This window comes from Plectropomus leopardus, chromosome 7 (genome assembly GCF_026936395.1).
Source record: "Plectropomus leopardus strain MGB_pleo_1.0 chromosome 7, ASM2693639v1, whole genome shotgun sequence".
Taxonomy (NCBI): Eukaryota; Metazoa; Chordata; class Actinopteri; order Perciformes; family Serranidae; genus Plectropomus; species Plectropomus leopardus.
In genome coordinates, this window is record NC_142182.1 from 26,072,381 (window position 1) to 26,091,225 (window position 18,845).

At 39.8% G+C, this 18,845-nt stretch overlaps 2 protein-coding genes across 4 annotated transcripts in view; one reads left to right on the forward strand and one right to left on the reverse strand.

Annotated features, from left to right (window-relative positions):
• The window catches only part of ppm1h (protein phosphatase, Mg2+/Mn2+ dependent, 1H), a 45,140-nt gene extending 41,675 nt beyond the window's left edge, over positions 1-3,465 (forward strand). For both annotated transcript variants that reach the window (XM_088080330.1, XM_042496503.2), the window contains 2 exons: positions 41-192; positions 542-3,465. In XM_088080330.1, the coding sequence (XP_087936456.1) occupies positions 41-192; positions 542-689 (300 nt within the window). In that variant the 3' untranslated portion in view covers positions 690-3,465. The remainder of the gene's footprint in view (positions 1-40; positions 193-541) is intronic.
• Positions 3,466-12,772: 9,307 nt separating this feature from the next.
• Positions 12,773-18,845, reverse strand: part of mon2 (MON2 homolog, regulator of endosome-to-Golgi trafficking) — a 43,930-nt gene continuing 37,857 nt past the window's right edge. For both annotated transcript variants that reach the window (XM_042495675.2, XM_042495673.2), the window contains 6 exons: positions 17,023-17,213; positions 16,877-16,937; positions 16,674-16,797; positions 16,191-16,398; positions 13,995-14,077; positions 12,773-13,518 (listed from right to left, as the gene is read on the reverse strand). In XM_042495675.2, coding sequence (XP_042351609.2) covers positions 13,355-13,518; positions 13,995-14,077; positions 16,191-16,398; positions 16,674-16,797; positions 16,877-16,937; positions 17,023-17,213 — 831 coding nt within the window. In that variant the 3' untranslated portion in view covers positions 12,773-13,354. The remainder of the gene's footprint in view (positions 13,519-13,994; positions 14,078-16,190; positions 16,399-16,673; positions 16,798-16,876; positions 16,938-17,022; positions 17,214-18,845) is intronic.

An 18,845-nucleotide genomic window follows, 5' to 3' on the forward strand; every position in this document is an offset into this window, starting at 1 on the left:
CATCTTTCACTACTTACCTTTTTTTCCCCTTCACCTCCAGGTTAAAGTTTACCCTTTAGCGCAGTACGAGCATGGAGCCGATGACGTTCTGGTGCTGGGAACCGACGGTCTGTGGGACGTCCTCTCGAACCAGGAAGTAGCCGAAGCGGTCACCTGTTTCCTGGCAAACTGCGACCCCGACGACCAGCACAGGCAAGTTCGCTCATCACGCAGCTGCAACCGCCAGCCAATGCTGAACTTCCTCTCACCCCGGTCTTACTTATAGAGGATGAACGTTTTTATCTTGTTGTAATTATGCAAATTTCCAAACATTTAGATAAGTAATTTCTCTGATGTCAAGGAATAGCTCGTAAGACCGTTAACGAGGTGCTCTGACTCTTCTTCTCCCGTGAGCTTAGTTTCCAAAGTTCACCATAATATTTTCATTTTTAGGCAGACGTACTTTATCAAACACTGTGCATGATTATAATCAGATTTGACCATTTATCTCACTGTATATGCTTTGACTACATCTTACTTGTTTATCACACTGTTTTGTCAGGTACACAATGGCAGCTCAAGACCTCGTCATGAGAGCACGAGGGGTGCTGAAGGATCGGGGCTGGAGGATATCCAACGACAGATTAGGCTCTGGAGATGACATCTCTGTCTACATCATTCCCCTCATGTATGGCAACAAGCTGAACTAACTGAGCTACGAAACTACAGCCACCACAGAAACGTAACCCTGCCTTGACTCCCACAGTACCCCTCATCCCCTGTGCTCTTTTTAAAGTGCTTTAGAGTGGACTTCCTCCTCCGCGGAGGGATCCAAGATGTCTCTGGTCAAAAATGAGATTTTTGTCCAGGCTGTTTTACCCATGATCATCTTTAATCAGGATGATCTCTTTTTGTCTGTTCCCTTTTTATATAAGAGAAACACAAAAAGAGCTGCTAAAAAGCTTAACTACTGATTTGTTTTTAATCTCGAAGAAGCCATCATGAACCTTGTTGTGGGACAATGCCTGAGGTGACGAGCATGGACTCTCACGGATGAGACAGTGATGTGCATCTCAGGATTGCAGTTACTAATTAATGCACAATATTTATAAATGTGAAAATGTAAATACTCCAAGGCGTCTGGTTGAACACCTGTACAGTGTATTACCCTGAAGACTGATGTCCTGCATATTTGAACCATACCTCCTCTGTTCCATGTAGAGCTTTTAAATTAGCCACGTTAGTCCATTATCCGAAGGAAAACGTGCAAGCCTTCCCTAGACACGTATGTCAGCTGTTTCTCCTGATGCTGCAGTTGCTATTTTTATTCATTTGCACACCTTGCATTGCAATACTGTACTTACTACTCATGAAGACTGATTTCTTTTAAAAATGAAGAAACACATTTATGAAGAAAAACACTAACAGGAGTTCCCTTTGAATTTTGATGTTAGCTACACATGAACCCGCTCTCATCATAGTATTAAATCTAACCCAGCTTTTACACTGATTTAAAGGTCCAGTGTGTAGGATTTAGGGGAGATATATTGGCAGAAATTGAACATAATGTAAAAAGTGTGCTTTCTTTTGTGTAAAATCAACTGAAAATAAGAATTCTCGTGTTTTCATTACCTTAGAATGAGCCGTCTACATCTACGTATGGAGTGGGTCCTTGTCTACGGAGGATGCCATGTTGCATCATGATGTTTCTACAGTAGCCTAGAATGGACAAACTCCTCAGATAGGGTCATTTGCTCTTTCCTATCAGCCACTATAGTTAGAAGCCCCCTCACAGTGAGCCGAACAGCATTGGGGAAAAAAATTATTTTTTAATGCGAGACTGTTTTATTCAGTGTTTTTACTGGTTTTAATCACCTCCCAGTTAAGACCTCCTCAGTGAACGCTAAGGGAATCCTAACCAGGAGCTAGGGTTCTCAATGGGCCTAAAAAATTACAACCCAAACTGAACCGACCCATGTCAGCTGAAGCCTGAACCCGGCCCATCTGATATCATCATGTAAAATACTGAGCCCACGCCCAACCTATTCGAAAAGACACTGTCAGCTTTTAACACCTCGGACACACTGGCTGTGTGGCAGCGCAAGCCACACGCACATCCAGTGGAAAATGGACCAGCTCAGTGAATCACAACTCTCCACACTGTATTTTCTCACCAGAAAAACTCCCTGCTCTGGCCGGGAGGAAGGACAGACACGGAGCCTGGCTGCTCCCTCTCCTTCTTTCTCTGCCTGCACTTACACTGACAGCTCCCTAACCCCAACCCCCCTGCTGTGTTACTCATTGGTCAAAAGTAAAACCAGGCTACAGCAAAAAAAAAGAAAAAAAAAAAAAGATATGATATCAATCAATCAGTATATTATCTATAATATATTTTGCATTTACATTTTAAAGAATAGTAATGAAATAAATTAAACACGGAGTGCTCCCTTTTTACTATTTTTTTAATTATTTAAAAAATAAGATAAAATTCCACAGCCCTATCTCTACCAGACCTAGAAAATCAGTGCACATTTCTGGCCCGCACTTGGTCCAACCTATCAGGCTTTTTGGGACCCAGCGGGCTTGGGTTAAGACTGAGAACACTACACGGAGAAGGTTCAGCTGATTGCATCCTGCCGTCCTCACCACTAGATATCACTAAATGCTACACACTGTTCCTTTAAGAAGGAAAATCAAAAGTCTTGCACTAGTTCACTGTCAGCCATCTACCTCATAATTTTGTTATCGTATTACACAAAACACATGTTGTCATTGTCCTCTTTGAGCGGCTGTTTGTATGCTACATCAGGTGCATCATCAGCTGCTTCCTGTGCCATTATTCAGTTACATTGTAATGATTTGCGCCTGTACCTGCAAGATTTGTCAAAAAAATGTTTTCAGAAAAGCACTGAAGGGGGAAAAAACCTTGCAGCGATCTGAGTGTTGGGTAGTATTGTACCAAGTATATATTTTTTATATATATTAACTCAAAAAACCCTTTGTCTAACACTTTTCTCAGTATCACCTGGATATATTGTCCCTGTTAAGATAAACCCATCCTTATCAACAGCAGGTGCCTCTAATAAATAGAATTGTTCCAATTTTTAATGTGTCACTTATGAGGAAGTAGCTATGAATAAGACTATCACTGCAGACATTTATGTCTCTAAAATCAATATTATTCCTTGATTCACATCTTAGTTTGTCTAGCTTTTGTAGCCCGTCTACTTGTGCATAAATATTGTATCTTAACTGTTGTACGAGTGGCTGAAGCTGGAAAACATGGAACAGAGCAACTTAATTTAAATGTAAAAATGTAAATAATGTTTTCAGTGGATACTTCTCCTTTCTGTTACTCTAAGTGATGCACATCTTACTGCATCAAAAGATGTAATTTGTACTGTTTTGGAATCCTAGGAACACAATAAACATTGTTTAAATGCTCACTTTTATGCCCTATTAAAAATAACCATTTTTTTCATATTATTCTGCTTTGTTATTGTTAAAAGTTGGCGTGCTCATTATTTAGCAGACAGAAAAAAACTGATACCAGATGCTGATTCATCCTGGCTTAGAGATGCCCTAAGTGAGTGGGAGTGAATAATCAAATGGGGGAAGTATCAGTAGATTGTGACCAGTGATCTGGTTGGAGGTGTAGTTCGGCACAGAGAAAAAAGTTCCTACATGAAACTGCTCACAGTTAGGTCAGTGGATTATCTTGAGTAACCAGGTCATGTCATGTCATGTAAAAAAAACATTGCTGTTGAATTTTTTAACTGTATTTTTATGGCACTTTTAAGAAACACAAGTCAAGTGCCATTTAGTTCTGTTATATTGGAAAGAAGCTGAACATGTCAACAGCTGATATTTTCAAAACTGGCCAACTCACACCAAAACAATCTACACTGATGAATAGCACTACAGGTGAGAGGAAAAATATGTATTTTTTATTTTGGGTTGAAATGTCCCTTTAAATTCTTTATATTTAGATATTTGACTGCCAAAAATGGAATGTAAGTGTTAAAAGCATTCTGTTGGCATGATGAGGACAAACTCCCACACAGTTGAGTAACTATACAGAATAAGACCATCACCACTCTGACAAACTGTGTCAAGTGAGTCCCAAAGCAATATGATGAAGGGTATCAGTTCACAGAATAGCCTGACAGAAGATTTCATGGTGGAGGCTGCAGTGAGGAGCGTAATTTGACACTGAAGCACATGCATGAAGCACATGCATGCTCCAAAGTGATGAAAGAGGACTTGATAACTTGACAAAAAAAAGTGCACAAGATGTGTTCCTTCATAAAAACAAGTAAAAAGTGAGTGTGGAACAATGAGGGATAACTTTCTAATTTTTCAGAGAAACTTGTGCAGTACCTCTGTATTACTTACCACGATACAAAATACTTGAAATACCTGAGACCAAAGATATAAATCAGATCACAGGATAAAGCTTTCATAGTTCGTGACATGACAAAGGTATCATATGAAAAATGGTGCATTCCAGAGGTTGTGAGTAGGAAAAGGAAACTCGCTACATTATATACTGCACCTCCTCGTGCTCAAAAGTTTTGTATGAACCAGCATGTTTTATACTCTAATGTCTTTTTTAGAGATTGTTTGTTCTTTAAGAACCAGTATATGTAGACTTATTTTTATTTTATTTCAAAATTATTCTGAGAATCACCACAGATTTCACATTTCTTGCCAAAATTGTATTCTTTGTAGGATGGAAACACTTCAATCAGAATTAAGTCCATATTTGACAGTAAGGACGTGTACAAACACTAGTAATAATTGGAGTGGGGCAGGTTTCACTGCCATTTCTCTGGATTGCAAAACCAGAAGCAAATATTTATAGGAACAGCTGGATACTGTGATGTGTCCAACAGATATTATCAGATATTATTTGATTATTATTAGATTTTTGCTGGAAATGTGGCAATAACAGCTTAAAATAGGCAATTTTTTAAAAAAAAATGTACAGTTAACATTTAAACTTGTTATAGCATGAGAATGCATGTGTCCCTTAAACAATTAACAATAGCTGTTTTATATCCAAATATTCCTGTAAGTCTTGACAGTGGCTACATTTACATGCATGCTAATATTCCACAATTATGCCAAATACGACAACATTCTGAATGTAATACTTTTCACGTAAACAGCATATTATGCCTTTTCCTGAATTTAGCATTTTCAGATTAAGACAAGTGGGACATGTCGGTATTATCTGGGGCTCAATAACAGTCTTTGGACATACAGCACATTCAGAATATGTGTCTCCCATGGGGTTTTTAATGGCACTTTTGCAGCACTTGGCCTCTTGTCCATTTACAGAAGGCTCTGTGCGTTGTCATTGACAGCCTACGTTGTGAACAAACCCACTTGCTAAAAGTTTGCAGGGCTGGACTAGAGATGTATGCTCAAAAGAAAGTCCACATTTCAGGTTGGAAGTAGAAACACACTCACTTTTAAACATTATGAAAGACTTATATATCCACAGGTTTTTGAATTTGCACAAATATCGCAGCACAGACATTCTCAAGAGGGTGGCTGAAGGGATGTAAGAGGGAGACGGTGTTTGTGCCGTCTAATACAGCCTTCTCTTCTCATCTTTTGATAAACGACATGTTGGAGCACATTCATCGAAGTACGCTTGGCTGCATGTAAGCAGGATATTGGCTGACCGTTCATTTTTGTTACCATGTAAACAGTTTAATAGATATATTGTCTTTTTTAGAGTAAGGGCAAAAAACGAATATTGTATGCATGTCAGTGTAGTCAGAGTGACAGGGAGCCAGCATGCATGATACCACATCAGATTTCAGTATTTAAGCCTGTGCTTCCCATGTGACATGTCAAAATGTCTTCTGCTAAAATGGCCTGTATGGAAGATCCCTTTCTTTATTTTATTCCTTACACAGCATTTTGTTACTTATTTTGAAAATGAAACATCAGAGTATATAAAACTGGGATTATGATAAATGAGGCATCCATAAGGACTTACTTTTTTGCTGAGGAAGTTGGGGAGAGTAAGTTTCAAGCAGTCCACACACAGCTGACGTGTATCAGGGAGCTCGGTCAGTGACAGTTTGAACCTGAGGCCAATTAAGAACCACTGCTGCACAATGTAAGTTAATATGTGGCAGTTGGTTTTGACTAAATTTCAGAAACGTTAATTTGGTGGTTGAAAAATTTTTTTTACATCTTTATTTCATCGATGATCTTTTTCTTGTGTTTCCTTGTCTTTCCCTTATTTTTATCCCTTTTTTGTGTAATTTGGACTTTCTAATGTCTGATGTGCAATAAATGTAGTACATAACAATTGTAATTGAATTGTTATTTACGACACCTATTGCACATCTGTCCATCCTGAAAGAGGGGTCCATCCTCAGCTGCTCTTCCTGAGGTTTCTTCAGTTTTCTTTCCCCCGTCACAGGGGTTTTATTGGGAGGGAGTTTTTCCTTCGATGATGTGAGGGTCTAAGGGCAGAGGGATGTCGTATGCTGTAACGCCCTCTGAGGCAAACTGTGTTTTGTGATAATGGGTTTTATAAATAAAAATGACTTGTTCTGAATTGAATTGAAGTCAAAATAAAAAATAATCCAACAAAATATAAGACCGGAAGTAAATGCTCTGAGGGATATCAGAGAACTGGAAAGGTTCATGTATCACTCATGTCAATAACAATTGTGAGAAATCACTTTTGGAATTGTTTGATTAATGTTATCCTGCCCACACACGAAGATCTGTGTATGAGCACCTCACACACATACTTACCTTCACACAATCCTAAAGTGCTGTCATGAGAGTCTCACGCTCCTGGGTCCTCTGCAGGAGCTGGAGGGCCATCTGGTCCCCATAGGCCAGCGCCGCATCCTCCTCCAGTCAGGCCAGCACCGATCTGGCACTCCACTCCTACTCTCCACACGTGTGTGTGGTCCAGATTGGATGACGGCAATGATGACACAGTCATTCCTGTGGGCGGCTTGTTTTTCCAAGGTTACAGCACTCCCACCCCACCCGTGGATAGATCTGAGGGAGATGCTGAGTGGGCTTGCAGCGAGAAACTCATCTCTTGTAGCCTGTTGGAAAGGTGATGTGCTGCTGGTGCCACAAGCTTCAACCCTCCTTTCAGTGAAGGATACATTGAAATGACATCGTTCATTTTTGATTTATTGGCATTCTTATCTCAATATTTTGTAAGACTAACAGCCTAAAACCTTTAGATACTCAGTTTAATGTAATGTAGGGAAAAGGCTGGAACCATCAAATATTAGGCATTTTTGCTTAAAAAAATGACAAACAATTCATCAATTATGTTATAATATATGTTAATTATATTATACGTTCTGCCGACTGACTTATTGTGCTTTTGGAAGAAGGTTGCCTTTCAGGATTTTTGCCAAAAATGGCTTTCTTGGTTAAGACTAGGAAACAAATTATGGTTTGGGTTAAAATGAAGAGATTTCTGGCAGAAATTCCCGAAGACAAACTTCTCTCATGTTCGCTAAGCTTTTCAAGAGTCCATGTGTTAGGCCTGCACAATTAATCAGAATATCAATGTAAATGCAACATGGCCAAGTGCAACACTCACATCACAGGAGCTGCTTTTTTTGATACTGGTAAAATTTGTGTCAAAACGTATCATTATATATGAGGCATTGTGGTGCTACAGCTAAAGACCAGATGGAAGGGAACATGCTTGTTTGATACAGATTCCTGCAAAAAAAAAAATCGTCATTTTTATATTTTTTTTCAGTGAAAATTAAATGAAAAATTACCATCCCCACTAAAATCGTGACTCATATCGCAATGCAAATATCTAAAAAATAATCTTTTTTTTTTTTTCATATTGTGCAGCCCTAGTCCTTGTTGGTAATTTGCTGTTTATTTTCAAAAATTTTAATCAATTGGTTTTAAAAACATCTGAAAATTGTGAATAACAAGTTTAAACTATAAATAAACTATTACTTGATTAGGCCTACTTGAAAAATAACTGTTTGATCATGAAAAAAAAGTTAGCTGTATCCCTTTTTAAAATCATATGAAACAAAGACAAACCAGCAAATGTTTGGCATTTTGCTCAATTAATTACTAGTTAGATTGTTGCCGATTATTTTTCTGATGATCAGCTCATCAATAAATCTAGGGCTGGGCAATATATTGATAATATATTGATGTTCTGATACCAGACGAGATATCATCTTTGATGGCTGCATTAAAGCAATGTTCTGGATGGTGGTATTATTCGCCTTTACCCACTTGGTCATTATATCCACATTACTGATGATTATTTATCTTTCATTTTGTGAAATCTGCAATCCTCATATTTTGTTGCAATATCGATTGAGGTATTTGGTTAAAAATGTTGTGATATTTGATTTTCCTCTATACTGTCCAGCTCTAAATGAATCTTATAGTTTAAGCACTGATTCCAAACATGTTGTATTTCAGAGGCAGCATGCGTAAAGGCATTCGGGGAACACAGACACACACGAGGGTCGCCTGTCCTGTCAGGACAAGGGTGCGGCAGCTTCAGCGGTGCAGCTGTGATACCCGAGCGGGCATTTTCCACAGGGGGCTTGAATTAACTGCTTTAAGGCTTCGGCTGCCTCAAGTATGATTTATCTGCGGCCCGGCTCAAATGAGAGCTTTGACACAAGATGGATGAGAACATGGTCTGCCTCTGCGCTGCTCACTGGTCCATAGGCTGGCTCTCTTTACAGTCAGGATAAGATAAATGATGTTTGGTTTTACCCTGAAGGCTGTATTAGTTGTATTTCTCACATGAGACAGACTCTTATTTGAATAATGCAGACCTGTAGGACTGCTACTCAACAGGCTTGACAATAACCACAAGTGTCATGTGTGGTTTGTTTATTAGTCTGCTTCTCTTGCAAAAGAAAAGCTTTTCAACCTATGAGCATCTCTTCAACGAGTAGCTGGAATAGAATGTATTGTTTAATATCAGCACAGATGCTAGTGGGCAGAGCTGTGGCCCAAGATGAACATAACTCAGCCTAACACACTATCAAGTGTGAACTCATAAATATTTCATGGGAGTCTTCTTGGAAGGTCAAATGCAGGATTTAATCTTCAGTCAGTCACCGAGTAAGCGGCGTGCTCTCATCTGGGTTGTGGGGGTCTGAACTCAAGACTGCAGCCCCTGCACGGTTTCATCGACCCAGGCTGCATGGCCCCTGCAGCCAATCAAAGCTCATTATCCATTCTGGTCCCCACCCCCATCACGAGACCCCTGACTGCCCATACTAATGTGATACAGAGCAGCCAGATGCTGTTGGGCAGCAGAGGGAGGATTTTCAAAGGTTAACCCACAACGCATGACCCACATCAGCGCTGCGCTCCCAGACCTCTGTGAGGACAGCACTGCTGAAACGCCCTGTGGGGGTTAGATCATGTGGTGTGTCTGTCCCTGCACGCCATAGAGTTCAACACACCATGCAGATTTATAATAATCAGATTATTACTAGTGCCAACAGGGCTGCACAGATTTATGCTTGAGCTCTGTCCTGCATAGAAGAGGCGTTCAGGTGCAGGAGGAGCACACGCTATCTCTGCCTGATGGTATGCAGCATTATCAACAAAAGGACGTCGGGGAGAGCCATTAAAGCCAGCTTGTGTGTATCAGAGCAGATGTACTGTAGGATACCTCTGTGGGCAGCAGGAGCCACGTCACTCCTCTCCTCATAGCAACAGTACTGTTGACCTACATGCTTTCTACTCAGCCTACTCCGCCTGAGGTGGTGGAAAACTATGCAAATCCATACGAGATATCGACTTCCTCGGGCATTTTTAAAATGTGCATACCAAATTTACAAACTTGCATATCAGATTTCAGCTAATACATGCACGCTTTCTCCTCCATCCTGCAAAAAAATGCATTATGGCACCGATTGCAATTAAAGGCACATCTATACATACGGTGTGTAAAATTAAAACGGCATACAAAGTGCTTTTTTCCTCCACAGTCATTCACTATTTTATTGGATGAAACATGATACAGTTCTCAAACGGCTTCAGCTCAAAATGCAACAATGCAAGCCATTTTTCCCGATTAAAAGCAGCGCATTACAGCTTTAAATGTAACACGGTGGCTAGCTGCAGCGATAGCGGTGTGTATTACCTGTTAAAACCGTAAAACAGCGTAGTGAGCAGGGCTTCCCCCCCCCTCGGATGAAGCGGAGGCACCAGCACTAGCAAGGCAGTAGCTTGCGCAGTCATCTCCATAGCGGGCAGTGTCACAACCCAACCAACAGCACAAACTACTACCTCAGCCAGTACGTGGTCAAAATGCAAGACGAGAGGCGAAAACGAGGACATTAGAGAAGAAAAAGAAAAAAAGGTAAAGCTAGAGTAATGCACCGTCTCGACTCCAGCGACATTCCCATGCAGCCGCAGCCCGTCAGTCCTCTCCCGCTTCGCTCCTCTCTGCTGTGCAGACTTGAAATAAGAGGGAAACCCCGCCCAAGCAGACCTGCTCCCTCCGCTCTCCTCCTCCTCCTCCCCTTCATCCCCTCCTCCTTCTTTTCCTTTTCTTCAGTGCAAACCACAAAACGGTCCTTTCCCCTCATATGACCTACTGGATGATCCGAAACTGGGGCTCGGGGACCTGCGGGGGCCATACAGGGGAAAGCGAGGGGTCCCTAAAGCATGCAGGGATGACTGCCTGTGCAATGTTGTGTGTAGGCATTGAGCACAACGTTTTTAAGTGTGAAGGGGTGTTTTCTATAGCTGAGCTGTTGTCACCGTCACTCCACCTACTGTACAGAGCTGATACCCCATACTGTACAGCTGCAGGAACACACCTGACCCTCAATGCTCAACGTATTATCTTTAAAATGTCTCTAAACTAAAGCCCACATATATTATAGGTCTACCTCTGTGATACCATGCACAGTACTAATTAGGGGTCAACAGATATTGTTTCTTTTTTTTCAGATTATGTTTAGTTGTTTCAGTTTATGAGACCGATAACTGATATTTGGAACGAATATGCAGTTACAATAACAATGAAAATATTTCTGTCGATATTTAGAATTTGGAATAGAACAAACTCCAACTTTGTTTAAATGCCTTTAGCAAATGTTTAATCAAAACTGAAACGTTCAGCATCATATAAGCAAGTTCCCAGCAACCTTTTTTTTTAAAAAAAATAAAGTTCAATGAAACTTAAAAAAATAAAAAATAAAAAATAAAATTAAAAAAATACATAAAAATAGCTCCCAGGGGCTTTACAAAGTAAAAGTTCCTCTCATGCTGATACTTTCTTTGCTCTTTTTAATTAATTAACTTTATCAGCGATCACTAAAACAAAATACCAACACAGATAATAGGCAAAATGCCAAATATGGGCCCCAATATTCAGCCAGACCAATAATCTGTCGACCCTAGTATTAATATTGTTCAGTGGTATTTGGGGAGTTATATCAGCATGTTTAAAAAATAACTACAAATAATAATTAACATATATGGATGAAAATATTTGTCTTATCCCTTTGAAACACATATCAAAAGTGTGGGCCACATTACATGTGATAAACCTATTATGAAATATTTAAATTAAAAGGTATACTATGCAAAATTTTCTTTGCAAAAATTATACTCCAAAAAAGTAATCCATCTCAATCATCACTTATAACCCACCAGAAGTGTGTGGTGATATATTTATCTGCAGAGATGCTACCCTCTTACTGTATTTTCTTATTTTCTTTGCTGTTTTTGGGATGTTCCTGGGCTGGGCGCGAATGTGAATTTGGGAATTTTTCTAAAAGGTAGCAACTGTAAGCAGTACACATCCAAGAGGAAGCTACAAAAATCCCAGTTTTCTTTCTACATGAATTTTGGATTTATGGAGCCCGAAGTGACCCTTACTTTGTTGAATTTAAAGGTGTGAGTTATATGAAAATGGTCATTTTGCAGGGGTTGTGATGCTGAAAAAAATATCCACTGATGTACAGACATCTCTTTCTCAATGTAGGTCCATGAGGAAAAGTCTTTTTGAGTTGTAAGTTGTAAGTTCCAAGGTGAGACAATTACCAAAAGGAACTTCATGGGGGTTTGGACCAAAACTGTTTTTTTTTTTTAACCAGTACTATAATTACGTAAATATGCTGTATAAGTGGTAGTTTCTACGGGGATTGAGTTGCTTTTGGAGCCAGCCTCAAGTGGCAAACTGATGAACTGCAGTTTTTGGCACTGACGCACTGACGTGTTTTTCAGACTTGAAGGTTGCTGCTTGGTTCAGCCCAGCATATGTAGACATTTCAATGTTGCCACCTACAGGCAAACAAAGAAGCAGCCGAAAGGTTAACGCTCGCACCACCTGCAGGCAGTAGAAGTTGTAGCTGCTGCTTTGTTTTGTAGGTTTTAGAGGTTTTACATTTTAAAACATGAGTTAGAATTTTTAATCATAAAATAAATATTTGTTAGTGAATGGCAACAAATTTGAACCTGGGACCACATTGATGAAACTTAATAGGATTATGCCTATAGTGGTGGTGACATTTTAACAAGGTTAGGCTGATATCAGGTTGAAATAATTTTCATACGTCGTCTTTAGGTCAGGACATTACAAATATCATTATGAAATAAAAGGGAATGTTAAAGAGAAATCCTTGCTGATAGTGAAAGGAAGCATTTTTTTTCATCAGGGATGTCACATTTTGAGAAAATGAGATTGATAGGCCTATTATAGTTAATTTTTTTAATTGTACGGTATGGAGCTACACATGCGTTGTAACTGAGCACACTCAGAGCACAGAGCTGGTTGTAGAATTGTCCCATTTATTTTATACAGACAAGTACATCCCTTCTCAGATGGCTGGCTAAAGATGACATGGAATGTTACAGTAAGATTTGTTTTCTTGCATAAAATCCTCACTGTTGAAAATGTTGCAAAAGTCTAAGTGTTCATTTTTTAAGATCGATAAAGCCCCGTTTTTTGCATGTTTTTTTTTTGTTTTGTTAATTACATCATCACCACTATCACCACACACTGTACATCGACTCAGCCTCATCAGGAGAATAAAACAAACTAAATTCAGAGGCAACACTGCAATTTTTTTTAGATCTCTGTAGTTAACACAAGAGAGCAGTCAGTCTGTATGAGAATGGAGGGGGCAGAGGCGTGATCAGCTCACATGAGAAGCATACGATGATGCGTATGAAGGTCAGGGGCTACGGCGTGGTCCGAGCGGGCCTCGAAACTCTGTTCACCGTGGGTTGCTTCATGTCACCGTAGATGGGGCTCATGTGGAGTTCATGTCCGTGCACTTGTGAAGCACGTGGGTCGAGAAGACACATTCAAGATTTCTTCATTATAAAAAACGAATGAGAGCGAGCCTGGTCAGGACTCTCCGTTCTGGACTCTGGAGACAGGTGGCTGCATAAAGTCTTTAAAGGGCCCCAGGGCCTCCTTCAGGGCTGAGCTCACCTCAGAAGAGGAGCATGTAATGCACTCTACCAGTGTGGGGTACAGGGCAATCACTTGAGCCCATGTGTTGCCGTCCACTGAGGGCAGCAAACAAAAGAATCGCAGAACAAGAGGGGGAAAAAATAACAAAGGAGAAGCGGGGTTGGGAAGGAGAGGAAGAAGAGAATATGAATTGTGATAGAAGGCAATCAAAGAAATCATTTCCTTGATAAAATTCCCACAGGCAAATGGAAATGAGTTTTGCTCTGAATCAAGGGCGATGTAATGCAAACATCTTGAAGGGCACTTCAAAAACGTAATTTTAGAACGACTTCAATCTATTGCGGTTAAAAAATAATCATTCTCTGTAATTGACCTTCCTGGAAACGTAAACAGTTTTACCCAGATTGGAGATAAAACTCATTTGAAAAATGGTCCCAACTGTACCCTGACACATTTATCTCAAATGAATGGATGATAGATAACGTGGCATTGTTGTATTTTTCAAGTTGTTTTTTCACAGCTTCACCTCTTTCTAAACTCTGTTTGATCCTTGAAGCAGTCTGATACTCACCATTTTCTGGCTGTGTCTTTTTAAGTGAGTCCATCAAAGTGCTGATAGCTTTCAAGACAAAGATAATCTCTGTCACTTGTTGCCTGAAATAAAAAAAGACCAATGACCTTCATTAGCAACAATGGAAGTACAGAAAACCTGTAGATGTCGAGGATTTGTGAAAAAACAAGGGAACAGTGTTAGAGTCAACACATGATTTCCATTCTTTTCCAGGTTGTGAGAGCTGTTGAATGCAAGTTCAACCCTCGAACCACCAAAATTAGTGTGTATATGAAGGTGTTTTAATCACAAGGAAAAACCCATTAAAACGGCTTTAGACTTGTTTTCCTTCTGTCAGAAAACAAAGCTGTGTACTCAGTGTTTCAATTTTAATACTGTGTCAAATCTGATATCAGAAACGCGCCGGAAAAGAGATTATTAAAAAGAGGAAAGCAGCATGGAGGCCAGTGAAAAGGTTATGGTGGTCAAGTCTTTCTTAAAATCTCTTGCTTATTTAGTCTCTTTGTCAAACTTAATGTTTCAATGGTTAACTAATTTTCAACGTTTTAGTGTCGCTTGGGTGGAGAGGGACGGAATTTGCGGCAGTACATCATTTCATTGCGCTGGAAAGGGGGCAAAAATTAATGCATCCACCCCAGCGTCAAATTTCCATTACTGCCGAATGGAGCAGTCACATGTCTTGGTAATGAATACAGATTTTAACCTTTCCTACTAAAGACAAAAGCCAGATGTTAGTGGGTGTTAGTGTTTTTTTTTGTCCAGTGGGAAAGGGACTCAAGATTCAGTTTCTCTTCTCTTTACAGGAGATAGGAAGGAAATTGTTATACTGTGTCTGTGATCCTGCAAGATATTGATGTCTGATGGGCAGCAATTACAGTCAAAGCATTGATCAAGAGATGAAATACGATTAATCAGGAGATTAGACTCAACATATAATTAACCACCATGACTCAATGTACAGAGAGATAAAGCATTTCTTAAGTACTTTTATTAAAGTAGTTTAATTAAATTGCAAAAAAGGAAAACCTGCTCATGTCAAAATCTGAATCGTGTGTACAAGTGGTCAGTGGCTGAGTTATGCTGTTGCATTATAGCCACAGGATTGCCCATTTTGTCCTGTTTGTATCTCACAAACCAACTTTAAAATTATTAGTTGTAAATTCTGCAGTTTTCTCTCACATTTATAAATATTCTCATTAAAAGACTACTTTGCTGGCACAAAGTACTCCTATGACATTACTGACCGGCAGACAGTGAGTGCTGGGGAATAAAAAAATAAAATTTGATAAAGCAGAATCAGAGTGCTTGTCTTTTTTTTGTCACTAAGTGGCACCTCAATTACTCTCGATGAAACCCAAGCGCAGACATGGGGTCAGAGTTTTGGCTGTATTATGCTAGTAGTGGCTTATTCAGCCTCAAGCTGAGTGACATCACTTGAGGCATTCTGTCAGATTTTATTCAGCTCCCTCTGGAGCCGCAAAAGGTTTTACTCAACTTGTCCTACATATACAGCAGCACACTTTGATGTAATTAGTAGGAATTAGTTAAGTTCCCCTTAAAGTATAATGCAGATTTGAATAATATAACCTTTGACTGTGAAACTATTTCCTACTTTTTACAGTGTATATATTTTGTTGTTGAAGTTCTACTTTTTTTTAAATGCTCAAATTCAATCATGCAATCTATGATTTTCTCATTCTTTATATTCATATACATTGTATCTATCATATTTTAGTTATAAAATGTTTGTAACCTTGCATTTGCTATACATATGTATATCATAATAATCCTAAACTCCCCCCACCATCCCTTTATCATTTTTTGTGCTAATGGCGCAATATTCACCTGGACATAATTTAATTTTCCTCGCATCTAAGAAAGAAAAAAAAATGCACTGCAGTACGAAGTGTTATACCTGTGCCTAAAATGTGATGCAAGTGTCTAAAACTGGAAAAATACAGTGGTTTTGTGTTGTTTAGAAAAGAGAAAATGAAAAATGACAGATGCATAGCTGAAGCAGTGGTGGTTTTAGTTTTCACTGCTAAATGTCTCAGTGGTAACATGATGGCACTAACAAACGCCAATGTTTGGAGCTGAATTTCTGATGTGGACGTCAGTCACAAGACGTGCAAAAAAGGTGTTTCTGGCCAAAGCAAGGTCACCATTTTTTATTCAGAGGTGTATAGTGGGGTGTACCTGGGCAGGGGGCAACGTCCGCTCAACCTCTCATCCTCTACGTAGCGTCGGAGAACATCCTGGGATCTCTTGAGGAGCACAGAGAGCGCCATACGAGAGATGTAGCCCTCCTGTGGGGTGGACACCTTGTTGCTGAAGGAAAACTGCAGCAGTGTCTCGAAACACACCTTAGAAAACTCCTCCCTCATCCGCACATCGATCTCTGCCTCTGTCAAAACAAAACTCTCACATGTTAAACATTCTGCAGACGCTGCTCTCCAGAGTGATTTACAATGAGTGGACAGACTGGGCTTCACTGTCTTGCTCAACACATAAAGAGTCTGACAGGAGCGATTGTTGGTGATGAACCACAGGAAGAGCTTTTGCAACAAACCAGTGATTTAATGGTTTCAGTATGATTCCAGCACCCTGCTGTCTTATCAGAGATACATGCAAACAACACAGCGAAGTCAAATTAATTTAGCTGCTAAAGTTGCATCTTACCTGTGAATGAGGGGGACTGTGAATGAATGGAACCTCTATTGAGCATAGTCATGATCTGGCCAACAAAGTCTTTGGGGATGAAATTGGCGAATGGTAAAATCTCTGTGCTGATCAACTGGACTACCTAAAATGAAGAGAATATGCTGGTGTCAGATACCAAACAGAGTCTTTTTAACATACTGGATGCAAGAACAAGTCTTTACCTCTACATCAACTGCTTCATTTTTCTGAAATTCCTGGATAGACAGGTTATCTGGAGGTGTGCTATAAAAGGAAAAAAAAAACAAAGAATGAGCTTGGTACTTGGCGTCCAAATTATGCATACTCCACTTGAAATCTAAATCTGTACCTTTTGGTAAAAAGAAAGTCTTCGAAGGCATTGGCCAGCTCAGGCCACATTGTGTCAAACTTTCCGGATGAGGCATGCTGGCGTGCCACCGGCAGTCCAATAGACAGAACCTTGAGCAGAGACGATACTGCGAGCTTCCAGGTGCTCTCAGATGGACAGGCATACTTTAAACCCAAGGGCATTCTTAAAGTCTTGAAGGTTACCGGAAAACAGAGGAAGAGACATCAGTACCAATACATCATGAGACTGAAACACTTCAAGACTTCAAGGTAAAAATAGAAAAAAAAAACGGACTGCAGCACCCTGCCAACCTTTCACCTTCTTTTGTATTGAAATCTGGAGAGACTTTAATTCACAGAATCAACATCAAAGCAGAAAACACTTTTTGCACCTGGAGTGGTCCTATTCATTTAACAAAACCAGAGAAAGTAAGAGACCATCCTCTTAACAAAGCCCTCTTTTCAGTGCACAGCTGGGTTCCCCAAGGTTGGGATTTTACAAGTATCGCCTTCTTGTTTTGGAGACAAAAAAGGGCGGGGGGCAGATTTGGTTTTGTCCATTGGGAAGCTTCATAATAGCTCCTTGGCAAATTAACTCTCTTCAGTTTGAGGTTTATTATAAACAGACTCTGGGAAAAGAGCAGTTAAACCCAGGTGTCAGAAACTGGATAAAGTGAAAGGGTAAGTGTCAGCTTTAAGAAATGAAGGCTTTCAATGACTTTCACCGATAAAATGCTTTAATATTTGATAGACTGCATTCAGAACATGCAGGTTGCACTTGACTTCTGCAGTATTTAAGATGTAAGCCTTGAAATCAAAACTTTCAGAGAGATAAGTGAAGTGAAAGTTGTCCAGAGGCTGGCAGACACTGACAGACTCCTCAGAGAGCAAACAGAAATGTCTTATTTCAAAATATACCACACTCATTGCATACAAGGCATCTCTTGGACTTGTGATGTCTTTATACATCCATCCTCTTGAAAAGTAACTCACCCACAGTATTCGCTGAGTGAACTCTGCACTCATTCGTTGTTAACCTTGCAGATGACTACTGCTAAAACACTGAATAAGGATCATTGTTCACTCACTTCATTTTTAGAACACTGTAGAAACTGTGTAGGCTACTTCATATCTAGTATGTGTCTGAGATTTAGAACCTGCAATACCTGTGGGTACTCGATACTGCCTACATACATACATACATGTAGAAATTTAATCCATAAAAAAATTATTGATTATAGCAGCTTTGAGAGAGAATCAATGCTGCGATGCCTGTTGGTGCTCTACCTTAGTCAGCCAATGCACCCGTTATGACATCACTGATTGGATACAACATAAGTTCAACTTGCCTAAAGGTTTTATCCTGCAGGTAGCAGAGAGGCAACAATTTCCTGCCCTGTGTGATTCTGTGTTAATATGCTCTTAAAACCACAGCACCTTTGCACAACATCACACTACATTTTATGACTGCACTGCGCAGGTTTCAACATTAACTGCTGCCCAGTGGGCCGAGAGCTCTCTAATTGCACAGTGTATTGTGACGTAAATCTGTTTTACGAACTTCATGTCTGAATACTCCGTTAATGTTATAGTAACATTAGCTTTGCCTCTGACCTTAGTGATCAAAGTGCTTTTTCAACTTTAAGTTAGTTACTTTAGCTTTGCATATATTAGTGTTTACTGTTCATTTTTGATCATTTTAATAGCGAGGTTAGCCAGTTCAGTCGCCCTACCAGCCACTAAAATGATGAAAAGCCCTGTCAAGTTAATGAGGACGTTCAACATGCTTTCGCAGGACAATGTATTTTTGGCTGCTCTCCAAAG